At 36.8% G+C, this 17189-nt stretch overlaps 1 protein-coding gene across 3 annotated transcripts in view; it reads left to right on the forward strand.

Moving 5' to 3' along the window:
- Positions 1-15657, forward strand: part of LOC145666937 (retinol dehydrogenase 14-like) — a 51691-nt gene extending 36034 nt beyond the window's left edge. For 2 of the 3 annotated variants that reach the window (XM_081734551.1, XM_081734552.1), the window contains exons 5-8: positions 3211-3387; positions 8130-8239; positions 10627-10716; positions 14267-15657. In XM_081734551.1, coding sequence (XP_081590677.1) covers positions 3211-3387; positions 8130-8239; positions 10627-10716; positions 14267-14419 — 530 coding nt within the window. In that variant the 3' untranslated portion in view covers positions 14420-15657. The remainder of the gene's footprint in view (positions 1-3210; positions 3388-8129; positions 8240-10626; positions 10717-14266) is intronic. The other variant, XM_081734550.1, reaches the window with a different exon arrangement.
- The last annotated feature ends 1532 nt before the right edge of the window (positions 15658-17189 follow it).

The raw sequence follows: 17189 nt of genomic DNA on the forward strand, positions 1-17189 counted from the left end.
GCATTTAAGAAGTTTTTAGACATCCTATGAGAGGTTAAAAATATTTTAGCAAATCAGACAGTGATATGCGGTGTGCAAACCGAAGCAGACACGATGGATATAGCTACATGCTTTATTTGAGAATCATGCGGAAATTCCGAAAGGAGTAGAGGAGGTGGAGGAAGAAACGAAATAAGGCATTGAGTTGGAATAAGAGTAGGTTAAAGACTTATTAAGATTCTGTCAAAACTTTATAGGAACTGGAACAATTGCCTTACTCAAAATGACACTGAAATGCTTAGGTAAGTATGGCTTCTCAGACTAAAGTCTCTGGAAAGTTCGGCAGACAAGCAGCGATGTGTAAAGGAACCCTCCTTGACTATAGGAAAAATTAAGTTAACGCGTGTACAGTATTTTTTTCTTCTCATTGTAAGTTTTGAACGTATTAATTCGTAGTAGAAATAAATACTGTAAATTGAGTAAGGTACGTACAGAATCTTATTTTATCTCAATATGTCTATTTTAGGCATGCACTTTTTTGCATAGGTTTACCTCCGTTAACCGGAAACATATCTTTAACAGAAATTTTTGCGAATCCCATTTGATTCCGCTAAAGACATGTTTTACTGTATCGTGCATTACAAATCATTACTCAAATTTGGGAGAAATTTGAATAATGATTGGTAGCAACACTTTTGGTCACGTTTGGGTTGTCAGTGAGTGAGGTAATGAGAACCCGTTAACAAGTTTTTTTTCCTTTTTTTTTTTTTAAAGGACGAGTGGCAATCCACTATTTCTAATAGAAAATATATGCCACGACTTCATCTCTAGTACTAACTTGGAATTAAACTATGATCTTGTCAGAAAAAAAAATATGTAACGCTATTTTATAATTTCAAAATGTCATATCTCCAAAAAGAAACCGATTAAGGTAACAGTTCTTTCACACTTTCTCGATTGTTATTAGATATTTATGTTCATAGAAATACACTGAGCGATAAATACATTTGTGAAAGAGCAGTAATCATGTTAAACTACAAAATACATTTTGTTTCAAAACAACACCGACAACGTTTGGGAGGTGATTCCTGACACCAAAATAAGACAAAAAGTATAGACCAACCTGCGTGCACAAATGCTTCCTTTCGGAGTTATAGGCTGCCGAAAATATTAAAAAATGAACTTTAAAGGTCCTTAGCTCCAAAACTGTGGGACCTACTGAAGTCGGGTCAAGACTTCTCTTAGGAACTCAACTAATATGAGCCCTATCAAAATATCCATGTTTCAGAATCCTAAGGTATTCACACAACAGTTTTTATAGAGGGAGTTTGGCTGCGGGTGCATAATTTGAAGTACTCACCAACTACCTCTATAAAAATGGTTGCGGAAGCACTTCAGGATTCTGTTTCTAAGTGAAGTCTCGACCCGACTACGGTAGGTCCCATAGTTTTGAAACTACGGACCTTTAAAGTTCATTTTTTCATGTTTTCAGCAGCCTATAACCCCGAAAGGAAGCATTTCTGCACCCAAGTTGGTCTATACTTTTTGTCTTCTCTTGGTGTCAGGAATAACCTCCCAAACGTTGTTGGTGTTGTTTTGAAACACCCTGTGTAATTAAAAATAACTTTGTATTATACAGGGTGATTCTTTATAGGGTTTACAACTTCAATCAGTTATAATTCTTTATTGAAACCAAATACAGACTTGGTTTATGTCATCATACTGCAAAACACTTCAAGTTTGAGTCGCGTAGTGAATAGTTGCAGAGTTGACCACACGCGGCACCACTGGTCAGACATTGAAAATGGAGACTTTCACTGGTGCGGAAAGAGCTAAGTGCGTGTTTTGGTTTGAAGAAACGAAGTCAACAACGAGTGTACAGCTTAAGTTTCGCCCACATACGGCAAGGAACCACCCAGCAGACCAACAGTGTATAAATGCACCAGACATTTGTTGAAACAGGTTGTTCTGTGCGACACACAAAGGCTATAGGGCGCTCTTTCGTGACTGACGATGTTGTGGAAGTAGTTTGGGAGAGTTTTGTCCGCAGTCCTCGAAACCTACACGACATGCATCACAAAAAACTCGTATCCCTCAGACCACTGTTTGGCGCGTATTGAGTAGACGTTTGTCCATGAAGCCATACAGACTATCCTTGGTTCAAGCACTGAGTGAAGCGGATAAACATAGCTGATACGAATTCCTGTGTTACCATGTTGGATCGCATTAGCGGTTATGAGACATTCTTGAACAATGTGATTTTCGGTGACGAATCAACTTTTCACCTTTCCGGCCCAGTCAGCACACACAATTATCGTATTTGGAAAATCCACAAGCGCGCGTGGTGCTGGTTCGTGACAGCCCCAAAGTTAACGTGTTTTGCACTGTTTCCAGAGGAAAGGTGTATGGACCATTCTTCTTTGCTGAGATCACCATCACCGGCATCGCCTATCTTAATATGCTCCAGAACTTCCGTGTTCCACAGTTAGATGAAAATGACCACGATGGCCGCTTATGGTGGCAACAAGATGGCGTCCGCCGCTATAGCTAATAGACGTAAGAGGAATCAACGTTCTTAATCAACGTTTCCGAGATAAGTGGATAGGTCGTGGTGGACTAATTGCCTGGCCGCCACGGTCTCAAGATTACACGCCACTTGATTTCTTTCTGTGGGGGTTTGTGGTGAAAGATAATGTGTACACCCCTCCTCTATCTGATAATGTTAATGAACTGAAAAATCACATTACAACAGGCATCGCGGACGTTACCCCAGAAATGCTGGCTGCTGTTTGGCAGGAAATCGACTTTCGTTGGGATGTGTCCAGGATGACCGCAGGTGCACACATTGAGCCATAATGGATTTGTCAAAAAAAACTTGAAGTGTTTTGCAGTATAATGACTTTTATACCAAGTTTGTATGTTGTTCCAGTAAAGAATTATAACTGAATGAAATTGTAAACCCTATAAAAATCACCGCGTACATATATACAATAAATTGGTTATTTTTTAAAACAACTTCACCGTCCCGGTGTCGGACCGTCGGGCATTCCGGACTGTTGGAAGCCGGAATAACGGGAGCCTACTGTATATGAAGGGAGCAACTTTGATAAGCATAAAAATATATCATTGAGCAGGATATTTCATAAACATTTCCAGCTCTTTGGTTATGTGTTACAGAGGTGGGGTTCGTAGGATAGCAGGAAGTATAACCGACGTGTTTCCTTCTTTCAGATTTACTTCTGAAGTCATCTCCCAGCAGAGTAGTGAACGTGAATTCGTCTATGCAATTTATCCCACAAAGTCTTGACTTGGATGCTTTGACCACTAATTTAAGTGAATCTTACGCTTACTCCAAACTTTACTTGCTCATGTTTACTTTGAACTTGGCTGAGAAACTCAACGGAACAGGTGAGTCTATACTCTTTAGGAAAGGGAAATGCTTAAAGTCTACTGACTATCTACCCTGTCTTGATGTCTGAATCCATTCATTTATACAGTAAGTTTGAAAAGTAACTATACACCTATACAAACGTCATTAAATGTTGAGCAATCTTATTCGGTGCGCTGGAAGTAATGCTTTCCGCAAAGGTTGGTAATCCTGGTGGTGTGCAATTTGCTTCGGTCACCAGGCTTACCAATCATACGATAATTTAAGCATGATAGGGCTCGGAAGTTGAAGACCTAAAACATTGCCTAAAAAGAACAAATAAAAAGACCTTAAAATATCTTTTAAAAAGACCTAAAAAGTGGGCAAAAGGACGTAAAAATATTACCCAATTTAATTAGAACTACATATTTAATGGATATAATGCTCAAGAAATAGAAGCTTCTGGTAGGTTGACTGTCTGTTCTTCTTCCACAAACTGAAGTACAAACTAAAATATGAAAACTTCCCTCCTCTTCCTTGCTGGAGAACATTGTTACACTTCCTTATCTGACATGTGATTGTTGCAGATCTGGTCTTATCAATACAGTCGTTCAAGAATGTCTTATCATTGGAATTTTCTTTACTAAAGAAAAGATGTTTAAGAAGTGATGGTGATTTGAGTTAATGACCAGTGTTTATATTCTTGTTTATGGTCTCATATACTTTGGTTTTAACTAGTTTGAATCGTGTACTGTATATACTCTTCTACATGCAAGATTCATATAGGAATTCATATAGGCCTATCCTCAAACGGCAACACTGTACATTAATACTTCACAGATATGGTTCTACTCATAATTAGATTTGCTAAATGTTATAATTTGTGTTCCGTGCCATTTAACAAAACTTCATTTTGTGATCAGTTGGCAACACTGCATTACATATGGTGTTATTGAGCATGTCAGTGGATCTAATGTTTGCTTACTATACTGTTGTGTAAATGACATTTTGATTACTTTAATCATTTTGGAGTTCTTTCTGTGTCAGTGTATCTTTTGCATTGCTGTCTTCACATGATTCTAGATCCTTCTTTTCTCTATATCTCCTGTGTTTCTGGGTGTCGGCCCGTCAAACTTTGAATTTCTCACTTTTCTTCACTCCTCTATCGAATGCGCATTGTTTGATTGGCCAATGCTACTATCAATATAAGATGTTCCCTTGTCAGACACTACTATGAAACAATATCCACATTATAAGCTTTCTGAAAATACTACTTGGGACCTCCGGAACACTGTCATCAAATTTGAACTGAAAAATCGCAGTCATTTTTATCTATCCCGCCCATAGTGTAGATGGTAAATTTCATTGTAATTCTGGGCAACTTTTTGAGGTTTTGCCGGTTTGAAACTTTCTGAGAACAGGGGGGCGCGGTGGCTCAGTGGTAGAGCGTTCACCTCTGGTGTTTGAGGTCTCGGGTTCGATCCCAGCCCCCGCCAAGTGAACTTTGTGGTGGACAAACACCGTGCTCGTGGGTTTTCTCGGGGTTCTCCTGTTTCCTCCCACTTTCTTCATTCCACCATTTCACTCATCTCTCATCATCACCGTCTCCTTTAGCCTAAACCGGCATAACCGTGGGACGTAAAACAAAGATTTCATTTTTTTCTGAGAACACTATTTGGAAAACCTTAAAAACCCATTGTAATCAAATTAGAACTGAAAAACGGCGGCACCTTTTATCTACACACCTACAGGAGTTAATTCTGAATTTCTGATTGAAATTTTCTTAGATTACTTTCTACGTTTCACAAGGTGAATATCTGATTTGTATATATCTACATTAAATAAGGCGAGTTTCTTCACAGTCGAGAACATTTCAACAATAATAGTAACTTGTATTGTTATTTTTCGAAGTCTTTTTTCCCAGTTAGCTGGGGCTGGCTTCTCGGATCACTGCCTTCCACTTGCTTCTATGTCATATCCACTATGACACCACATTGTACCATATCGTTCGTTCTTCCCACAATCTTCCCATACCTTCTTTGGTTGGCTTCGCACGTGTTTCCCATTTAGTTCTATAGCATCCATTTCGTTAAGCTACGTATTGCGAAGTTCTTCTTTCATGCCCAAACCATCTCAATCTACTTTACAGTCTCTCTTTTATTGTTCCTTGGAACACATAATTCTTAATTCTGTCCTTCCGCGTCACTTAGAGATTTGCACGGGCCGGAATTTTTAGCCCGAGCCCGGCCCGGCCCGTGAATTACAATGTGAGGCCCGAACCCGAGTCAGAAATATGTTTTAGCATTTAGGGCCGAGCCCGGGCTGAGCTCGCGTGATAATTAAATGAGGCCAAAATAAACCCGAATTACAGAAACTTAATAATTAACGCAAAATTGTATTTTTATTGACAGCAATTAGAGGTTAATTTTGCAGTTGTGCTTTCTCCAGAAAGAACGGTGCAATATATATCGTTGTACAGTATATTTACAAAGTGAGGCCCGAAAAGGCCCGAGAAATATAGTTGTATATTTAAAAATTTGCGACCGAAGCCCGGCCCGGGCCCGTAGTTATATGTGCTTTCTAGGCCCGAGCCCTGCCCGCGGACTTGGCTCGAGCCCGTGCAGACCTCTAGCCGTCACTCCATACAACAGCTTCATCTCCTTAACTACTGGTTCTCTCTCTTCTTTGTCGTCGAACATTCCACTCCATATAATATGACAGGTCTGAGTATTGTATTGTAAACTTTTCCTTGAAGATGTATTGGTACCCTACGGTCACACAATACTTCTGCCTCTTCTCTCCGTTTCGTCCAACGTCTGCTAATTCTACTGTTTACACCTTCTTCTATTCCTGCATTTTCCTGTAGTATTGATCCTAAGTACTTCAATTTTTCGTCAATACCATCTCTTGTTCGTTCAGTCGTATTCTTGTATTCACAATCACATTTTTCCTGAAAGTACAATATAAATATTCTGTCTTGGTTTCACTGATTCGAAGCCCTTTGCTTTCCAGTGCTTTTCTTCAGGTACACTGAGAAAAAAAGGACTAGGATTTCCGTGTGGATAAATCGTATTTACGCGGGTGCGCTCCGTAAGTAATGTAATTTCATGTATAAAAGTACAGCAGGTGGGAACACTATGCCAAGTCTGGAGTTCGGCGTCGAACTGGACTCGCTGTGATTGGATAATTTTATTCACATGATTGATTTCGTGTTAAAAACTATTACTCTCGTAAGGTAGGGAGTCACAGGTTTAGAAAAAAGCAAGAGGGGACACTCGTAGGAAGGTAGTAACAACATTATATACCTAAGTTACCACCGTCGGAATGGGTATGGCGTTAATTCTAGATTTGAAATGGTGGTCCCACAATACAAAATTTTCGCTGGACGGTGGCGTAGATCGTACTACTGATGAAACAACATTACTTAATGTGGTGAGGCGCGTAACCTGGTAAAAACAGCATTTACATGCCGACTGGATTATGCATTTTTCTCCGTGTATCTAATTTCTCTTGCACTACTACCTTAGTCTCACTCATTAGCACGATGTCGTCCGGAAATAGAATTTCCAGGATGGTAACTCTTGGATATCCTTTGTAACCTTATCCACCACATCTGTAAAAAGGTATAGGCTAAGACTAGACTAGATCCCTGATGAAGTCACACTTTAACTGTGAACTCTTCCGTTGTTCCACACGCCCTCTTCACTCCTATCGTACGTCCATCATACGTAACTTGAATTATACAGATGTATGTGTTCGGAACACACTCCTTCTTCATTGTTCAGCAGATAAGATCCCGTGGTACCCTATCAAACGCTTTCTCTAGATCAGCGCTGTCCAAGTGGCGGCCCGCGGGCCGCATGCGACCTGCCAAACCATTTGCTGCAACCCACAAAATTCTCACGATTTGAGATTGTTATTACTGATAATATTTTCATTTATATTTATTCATTCTTTTAATGTTTCCACTCTTCTTTCGAAATAAGGCATCCATTTAACGCTTCTGTACAACAACAACAACAACAACAAAACACAGGTATCCACGGAAACACTGCAATCGCTAATGTAACTATAGGCAAGGCATCGTTACTGATAGGAACGATTACTTCAATAATCAATACATCTGGTCTAGCTTTAAAAAATTAGACCTTTTCTTCCTCGAAAACTGTCTAGAAGCCATAAAGCGCAAGAAATACACACTTCTGTCACAAACACATAATAATAATAATAATAATAATAATAATAATAATAATAATAATAATAATAATAATAATAATAATAATAATAATAATAGTTGCGGCCCTACACTTTACTAATGAAGACGTCTATGGCCCTCAGGCTCATTATAATTGGACACCACTGCTCTAGATCGATGAAAACTATGTGGAGGTTCTTCTGGTATTCTCTGTACTTTTCCATTAGCATCCTAAATGCAAATATTGCATCCGTTGTCAACCATACTGGCTTAAAACTAAATTGGTGCTCTGTTATTTCCATCTTTCCTCAATAATGCTTCTATCATTCTCTCCCTGAGCTTCATAAGTTTTATTCCCCTATAATTGCCACATTCTTGCGCCGCTTCCTTGTTTTTAAAAGCTGACACAACTAGTACTTACAAGTTTATTATTATTATTATTATTATTATTATTATTATTATTATTATTATATCAATAATAGTATCTTGAGAGTACTAGAAACTTATTTCAATATTTGAGTGTTAAAAAAACTTGGAAAAGTGCATAAACAGTATTCATTGAATTATAACTTTATGCTTCTATTTCAGGTGTCACTGTAAATGCATTGCATCCAGGAATTGTTGGAACTAACATATTGAACTCCGTTCCTACGTGGTTATATTACGCCAATATGCCTTTGAAATATCTGTTGTCCAAAGTAAGTAAGTATTTAACTCCTTGAAAACGATTTGTTTAAATAATAAAGTTTACAATAATATACAATATTATGGAAATACTCTAGCTATTAGCAAACCGGAAATTTCAAGAATAAATTCGTTTGTAATGAATGTCTAATTTATCCTGGAAATATCTAAAATCAATGAATTTTCTCTCTTCAAAAAATGAAATTTATTCAAACCATTTCCATTACTCTTAAAGGAATAGACCATGAGTGGAGCCTATGGTACTCAGCTTTCATCTGTTTAGAAAAAATATATATTGCTAGTCTATGCCTTGCTCCATAATTTCTGCATTAAGCGGTTGCTCTGGTCTAATTGTTAAAAGAGTTCACTTTTATTGGAAATCAAATAATTATTTCAGTATTTTTAAATAATCAACGAAAAAAGGAATGAATGAAAAAGTTTACATTTACAAATCAACTGAATTAGAGATGTATATTGATTCTAATTTATTACATGTGCCGGTGCTGTGCTATCAGCAGTTGTAGCTCAGAATAATCTCTAAAAATACTCATAGAATAAAGTAACTATTGGGAATGGAACTGATGCACAACACGGTACTTAATAACTAAATTATGATTGAATTTAAATAAAATTCAAATGTTTCTAATTTTGAAAAATGACTAGTAAGGAAAAGGTGAGAGAGAGAAATAGGTTATAATTGAAAGATAAAGGATGAGCACTAGCCTGATAGATCCAACGAAGCTGGCGTCGTCCTAGTCATCTGGAACGATGAATGTTTCCCCTGGAAGAGCCTGGATAAGCTGGAGACAGTCAACATCTGGATCTCTATCCTGTTGATCTGCAAGGGGCGTCGATAATGCGTCTTTACGATGATGTCCTCCTACACCTTCATTCTACTTGTCTGCTGAAGCTTAATGAGTCTGCAGTGATAAACCAACAGAATGGTATCCTTTGAACTTGGAGTCGGTGGTCCTCCAATGGTGCGATCCGCTTCTCTCGTCGATCCTGCACCTATCCTGATCGTGTGTCGAATACCCCTTGTTGTTGTGTTCCTCTTGGTTTTGTGTCGCTGAAGAATGATGACTTTGGAGTTCAATGAATCGGGAAGTATCAGGCTATGTTTGAAGGTATGCGGAAAGGCAATGAGGAAACTAGTCGTGTTTATTAACAAATATGCGTTTATAAAAGCTGTCTGAGAATGTACAATCTTGATCAAAGTTTCCTTCCGATGAATTTTCAAAACTTCATGATTCTGTCGTTGATAATGCAATTTAATAAAATAATACAAATTAGTGAATAAAATTCACAGTTACTTCTAATACACAGTCACTTCACAGTATTTTGAGCTCCCTCGTCAAAGGTACCAGCTACCCCTCGCGGTTTTTGCCACGGTAACTGATAGAATGTGACGTATGAATTCAAAAAGTCCACTCACATCAATGCTATGTCCTGGTAGATGAACATTTTCTAATAGATTTCAATTTTGGCGTCTATTGTATAAACATGGCAAGCAAAATCACCTTCCCTGTAGCACATCGAAGAATATTACAATTACAGATTACCCTAATGAACCACTCCCTACATTCCTAATGGAAATTCAAATCGTTCCCACAATGCAACATTCGTAGTACCCAACTTCCTTGAATGGCGGCGCCACAATCCACAGTTTCAGCGGGAAGAGCACCTGAAACCTCTTATACTCTTATTATTATTTTATGATTACAATGCTGCAATTTTAAATTGATTTCTGTGTAGTTTTATTTATTATGCCCTGGAAGAAAAATGGCGTTTAACCCTTTAGGGATGTCTTTAGCGATGCGTTATGGGTTTATGTGTTTATATACTATTCCTGTATCGAAAGGATGTAAAGATGATGCAGGTAACTAAGAGGGAAAACTTGCCCAATACTCAAAGCGTTGCAAATCAAAACCAACTAACATTTTCAAAATTGACCTTTTCCAATGTACAATTTAAATAGTAGCCCAGAGCTAAAGCAACACTTCTTAAGCTCCTGGCGGAAAAGGAAAAAGCGGAGTATTTATCATATTTGTTAATGTTCAATAATAATAATAATAATAATAATAATAATAATAATAATAATAATAATAATAATAATAATAATAATAATAATAAAAATAATAATAATACACGTAATTCTAGTAATATACTAACTGATTTTGATGTCCCGAGTATCTTCATTGGTTGTCTACGCCATTCAAAGACAATATTGAAAACAAAAATAAATCCAAACTTTGCTCTTTTTTTTTTTTTCTATTCAGATGCTTTCCGTAGCAACATTAACATTATAAAAGGACTTTCACGTTTTAAGATTTACTTTACCTGATTATAAGATACCGTAAGTAGTGATAAAAGAATAACTTTTTTTTTTTTTAATTTACAGAGTCCTAAAGATGGTGCTCTGACGCACATTTACTTGGCTAGTTCTAAAGAAGTGGAAAAGACCTCCGGAAAATATTTTGTTGATTGTCAAGTAAGTAAAGTCAATAAATATTTATTATTCGTCTTTATTGCCAGACAAATAGTATTCCTGCCTATTACTAGAATGATTAACATTTTCTTAATTTCATTTATTTATTTATTTTATTTTATTTTCCATGCAGGCGCTATGCTTGATTATAAAATCATTCCTCATAGTAAACTTAACTTGGTATGAGTATATGTGCCTTTTTCGTATATATCTTCACTTCACAGACTAAAGTCTCTTTTCTCTTCTTTATTTTTATTTTACTAACTTAAATACTCCGTCCGAGAAAGTGATATATTGGTTTATCAATACTATGTGAACCAAGGGCGGATCCAGGGAAGGCAGCCATCGGGGCGATCGCCCCCCGCCCAGAAGAGGAAACTTTTTATTATATATATATATATATAAATAAAACCTGTCCCAAAGTTTGAAGCTCTTAAAAGTAGCTCTAACTGACAGTATGACAACCCCCTCCCCCGCAGAAATCGGTCCTAGATCCGCCCCTAATGTGAGCCCCTTCTCCCTTTCGGATATACATTTAATGAAAATATAACGATAAAAGTTCGTAATGTAGCCCCTTTCCACTCACTGCTCTCATCAAATGCCTTCAGAGTTGCTGTTTCCACATCTTCGTTAAATGTAAGTAAATGAGCGAAATAAGTAACGAAGAGCAGCACCTTTGGCGTTGCTGCCTCTGTCAATCCCCGCACGAGAAGAAAGAGGTTTGTACATTTTTTTTTTTCAAAATATAGAAACGTGCGAAATAAGTATTGAAGAGCAACCCCTTCGACTCTGCCGTCCCCACGCTTTCTTTGAAAATAAATGAATGTTTCACATAAATAACGGTCGTTGCTGTTTAAAAGTAAAAAAAAAAAAAAAAAAAAAAAATGAGTGAAATACGTAAGTAACAGTGAGCAACGCCTTTGGGGTTTTCCTTGCCAATTCCCGGGCAATGTCTTCCATTCCAGTACACTCTAGGCCACCTGGTATGTCCTTGTTGCGTAATCTTGTGCTTAAATTTCATCGCGAGTATCACCAAACATCTCAGTGACCCCAAAAATTATGGATCCCTCACTAATTTACATCTGTTTTCGATTCTTTTACATGTGCCGCTTCCTACTCCTTAGAGGTGCTAGGAGTATCTTACCCCACACTACTTTCTCCGATTGTATGTTATATGTGTACCAAGATTCGTTGAAATTGCTCCAACAGTTTCAGAGTTGTACTGTAGTATGCATACATACGTACGTATGGCACATATAAGTACGTATATATATATTGTTGAGGGAGTAAAGTTAAATGAATTTTATTTCTAAAAAAAATAATAATTAAATTAAATAAAGATAAATAAATGTGTGAAAGTTAGGTTAAGGAAATAAATTACAAAATTATGTTATGCCAGTATTGTTTTAGTTATATCAGTTGTAAATGCAAACATGTAAATGTACAATGTTTTAATTACACAAAATAACAAAAATAAAATGCTGTGTCAAAAATGTTGTAAAAGTAAATTGTAATGTTTATGTTATTATTTGTCAATTGTTAACATCAACACAAATTTTAAGATGTGACAAAATTGTCAAATTACGAAAATAAACGTCTAAAAATTTTGTCTACTTGATGATCATTGCAGAAATGTAAATTTCGGCAATGAGATAGCAAACACGTAAAGCAAGGTGGCAGTTTAAAAAGTAACAGGTTTAACATAAATACTCGACAAAAATAAAATCAATATCATTCAACAAAAAGGTCTCAAACAATCACTCAACAACAACAACAAAAAAAAAACTCTCAATTCAGTCATTTAACATTTTATAATTCAACAAAAATTACTTTAAGACTATTCATTAGCTATGGTAAACTAGTCCGTAATACCAATTCTAAAATCGTTCAACTTTAAATTATCTAAGCAGCATTATTATCGCCAATAGTTAAAATTTACTCTACTGCACCTTAACTTCCTAACATCATCAACATCTATCCTAAAAATATATGTTTACTATTTATTTTTCATCATCAAATAAAAAAAAATAATCAAACTCCGTAAATTATAATCTAATAACGTTTATCCATTCTTCACACAACAAAATACACTTAAACACTACAATTAATTATTAAAAATACAATAATTTAAACTTTACTCATCCTGTATTTACTTTTTAAAAATAATAATTATACTTTCCCAAACATTATAAAAAATATTCAAAAAACAATCTTCCTATATCTCTAAGCTACACAATTGCTTATATAAACACACACAAAAAATTAACAATTATATATATATATATATATATATATATATATATATATATATATATATATATATATATATATATATATATATATATATATATATATATATATATATATATATATATATAATATATGTGTATGCATGCCTTCTTTCCCCTTAAAATGAAAATTAATTTCTTAATTTTAAAAAGCGCTAAAACAGGGTCTATTTATTTTTAATTAAAAGTTAAAATACCTAAACTCCTATAATTTGGAAATTGTGGTCTTAGCTATGCTGCGTTAAAAAAAGAAAGAAAGAGAACCATTGGCTGCAAGCAGCATATGACGTCATACTATTCCAATCCAAATGTGAAGTATGAAGTCATGGATAATTTTTCTGTTATATTTTTGTTTTACTTTCTAACGACTTGAAAGTACCTCATGCCGTAAGCGTCAGTGGACCGCCGATGGGCAACTAGCGACATCTTACCAAAAATTGACGGTCCCGCAGCGACTATCCGCGGTGGCCTCACTTGAAGTGAAAATTACTCCCGTCAAATGTGTTAAATAGCCTATATGCATGATTTATTTACATTAAGGTGAGTTTAAAAAACATTTTAAAAAAAAACACCCCAGGGTGACTGCGAACCACCATCGTTTTAACTACTAGGCGCGTGCCCTACCGACTTCGCCACGAGGGCAATGAAGAAAACCTCATTTGTAGACGGATAAATCGTTGCTGTCTTTTTAATTTGACAATCAGAATGCTCCTTTAACCATGTATATTAGACGATAATCATTTGGCATAAGATAAAATGCGTTTTTTATAATTCTCCCATATTCACTTTCTAATGATCGGCAACAGTTGCCATCTAAATTCATACAATTACACGAACTCATCTCAAGATTTTTCACTTCATGATGTAAAGGCGGGGGTTACTCTTGACCGCCGGAGCTCACTTGAGGAACAATTCGTCAGGGAAAAAATAATATATAATAATAACCGCATGCACATGGCTGGCAATAGTTCGTGTTGGTCCCTTCGAGATTCTCCGCAACGAATCAAAGGAGCGCGGACCAAAATGAAGTCCTCGCTGCTACCTGGTGGTAACTTCAACACCCTGGCTCAAGATATCTGTTTCGATTCGACGAAACCCTCCCGGGAGTTTAACACTAGCGGTAATCCTTCGACGCGTTGCTATATCGAGGATCGACATTTACCGGCAAATGGGCCACTAGATGTTGGCGACATTTACGGCATGTGGTATATTTAGTTAATGTTTAATTACTGTGTATCATTTTGATTTGATTTGCTTGTTCGTAGGAATCTCGCATGAGTAATCTGGCGTTGGACCCTCAGCTGAGGAAGAAATTGTGGGAGAGGACGGAACAGATCGTTGGTCTACGACAGGAGGAGACAATAGAAAACGTCATCAACCAGAGACACAGCGAAAAGAGAAAGCCACTCACATCCTGATAATTCACCCATCTAGTAATGCGTCTAAAAGGATCTTCGTAGAACAGACATAAGAAGTCTAACCTAAACCAACATAACCTCTCCTAAACACTGCTTTTCTACAAATGGATGAGTCAAGAAATTTTGTTACTTCAGTGTCAAAGGAAGTACAACAAAGATACGGTATCGCTTCGAAACAATACGGATGATAACATATTTACACGAATTTGAAACATAAAATAAGTAAATTAAAGTTTGTTGGCGGATTAATGCGCATAAATGGTAGGGTAAATGTATTTATTTTACCAACAATGAATATGTAAAATGGTATTCAAAAAGCGCGCTGGTTTTGGATCGTCTGGCAAATTTTTGTTTCTCGGTTGGAGACATTGTGTTGTATTGTTGCTCTACCCACAAATATTCCAATTGCCGCCTTAGTCTGAATTTCTCGCATTTCTTCAGTCTGTGTCTAGCCTTGGAGCAGTTTACTATAGCGCAACGTGTGCTAATTGTGAAAAGTTCTTTTTTATTAGAGAGTTATGCAGCAAATGTCAGACGCCTTCGCGAGGTTCTAAGCGAAATGAGGCACCGTATAAATCAACAGTTCACAGATTTATGAAAAAGTTCATTGAAACGGGTTCAACAGTGAACATTAAAAGTCCTGAGAGTTGTCATAGTGGTCGTTCTGAGCAAAACGTTGGGGTGATTCGTGACAGTGTGACTGTTAGTCAGGTAGTCACAGCGAATTTCACGAACAAAGTTATTGCATGTAAACGCAGTAGAAGAGGTCATATGCCCAACGTTATTCACCATACCTAAAATGGCAATACGTGATGAACATGTTTATGAATTTTGTTAGTGTGTTTTGAAAAAATAAAGTTCATAATTTGATGTAACAAAACCGGCGCTCTTTTTGAATAACCCTATATATAAATTATCAGAATAGAAGTTTATATCTGATCTATTCTTACGCGACATAGTCTTGTTAAAGAAATTGCTTTAAAACCCTGTTGATCACGTGAAATAAACACTCGAAATAAAGTTAAGTGGACTTCGAAGCTTAAAACTAGTCTCATAGGATGTTCTCTTTGGTCTGTCCTCCATTTCGTGAGTAACAATTTAAACGCTCTTTGCAATAATAGACCAAGAAGTGTAATGAAATCGAGAATTGAAATACATCGTAAAGTAAGAAGTGATTATTTTGAACAAAGATACCAGTAAATGAAGTTAATTCGAATCTACTTAGCGCCAAAATTTTGAATACTATTTGGTCTAGGAATTAATTCGTGCGGTTTTACAAAAGATGGCGTAACTAGCTTATTGTCCCATAGTTTCGTTGATCCAAACATGCGTTGAAAACTACTGTCATTGAGCATATTGTTTAGTATATGTCAGTTGCTTGAAGCGGAAACAACAACATTTTTTCTTCAACTGAAAATGGCGCATTTTGTGCCTGATAAAGTGTTTTTGCGGGGAGTTATTCTTCATTGCTTTAACATGAAGAAAAGTGCTACCGCAAGTCATCATATTTTAGTGGAAGTGTTTGGTGACCATGCTCTAGCTGAGCGAACGTGTCAGAAGTGGTTTGCACGGTTTAAAGGTGGTGATTTCAGCTTGGAAGACCAAAAGCAATTTGGACAGCCAAAAGAATTTGAAGATGAAGAATTGAGAGCATTGCTTGATCAGGATTCGTGTCAAACGCAGGACGAACTTGCAGAAGCATTTGGAGTTGAGCAAACAACAGTTTCCAAACGTCTCAAAGCCATAGGAATGATTCAAAAGATGTCACATTGGGTTTCACATGAATTGAAAAGAAAGACGTTGAAAGAAGAAAAACCGTTTGCGAATTGCTGCTTCAAAGACAGAAAAGGAAGAGATTTTTGCATCGAATTGTAACTGGTGATGAGAAGTGGATTCATTACGAGAATCCTAAACGAAAAAAGGCCTGGGTGAAGCAAGGTGAACCAGGTCCTTCACAACCGAAACGAGATATTCATTGTGCAAAGGTTATGCTGTATATATGGTGGGATTTAAAACGTGTGGTGTACTATGAACTTCTGAAACTTGGTGAAACTATTAATGGACACCGCTATCGAAAACAATTAATGCGTTTGAAGCAAGCTCTGGCCTGAAAACGACCAGAATGGAATAACAGGCATAGTAAACTTATTTATCAAGATGATAACGCTCGACCACATGTCGCAAAACCGGTCAAAACCTATTTGGAAAATGTCGGATGGAAAGTGTTACTCCACCCGCCATATTCACCAGACACTCCTCCGTCTGACTACTACTTGATCGATTGCATGAATAACGATTTGATTGGACAGCGGTTCACTTCTTCAGGAAATATCGAAAAATGGATCTTTGATTAGATTGCGTCAAAAGATGAGGAATTCTTTCGACACGGAATCCGTAAATTGCCTGAAAGATGGGAGAAAGTAGTGGCTAGCGATGGACAATATTTTTGTGAACGTATTCATTTACTTTGTTTTTGAAATAAAGCTTCAATTTTTATTAAAAACCGCACGAATTAATTCCTAGACCAAAAATACATAGGGAGAAAAATGTGCGCAATTTGATTCGCATAAATATTTTATATAGTCTATAGAACGCGTAGGCCGGTATATACCCAGATACATTAGAGCTATTTTCATAGAGACATAGTACTTTATCTTCCTTAGCTTTGACCCGTTTATTCTTGGGGGCCGCGGTGGCTCAGTGGTAGAGCGTTCACCTCTGGTGCTTGGGGTCCCGGGTTCGATCCCAGCCCCCGCCAAGTGAACTTTGT

This window comes from Thermobia domestica, chromosome 12 (assembly GCF_964235325.1).
Source record: "Thermobia domestica chromosome 12, izTheDome1.hap1.1, whole genome shotgun sequence".
NCBI lineage: Eukaryota > Metazoa > Arthropoda > Insecta > Zygentoma > Lepismatidae > Thermobia > Thermobia domestica.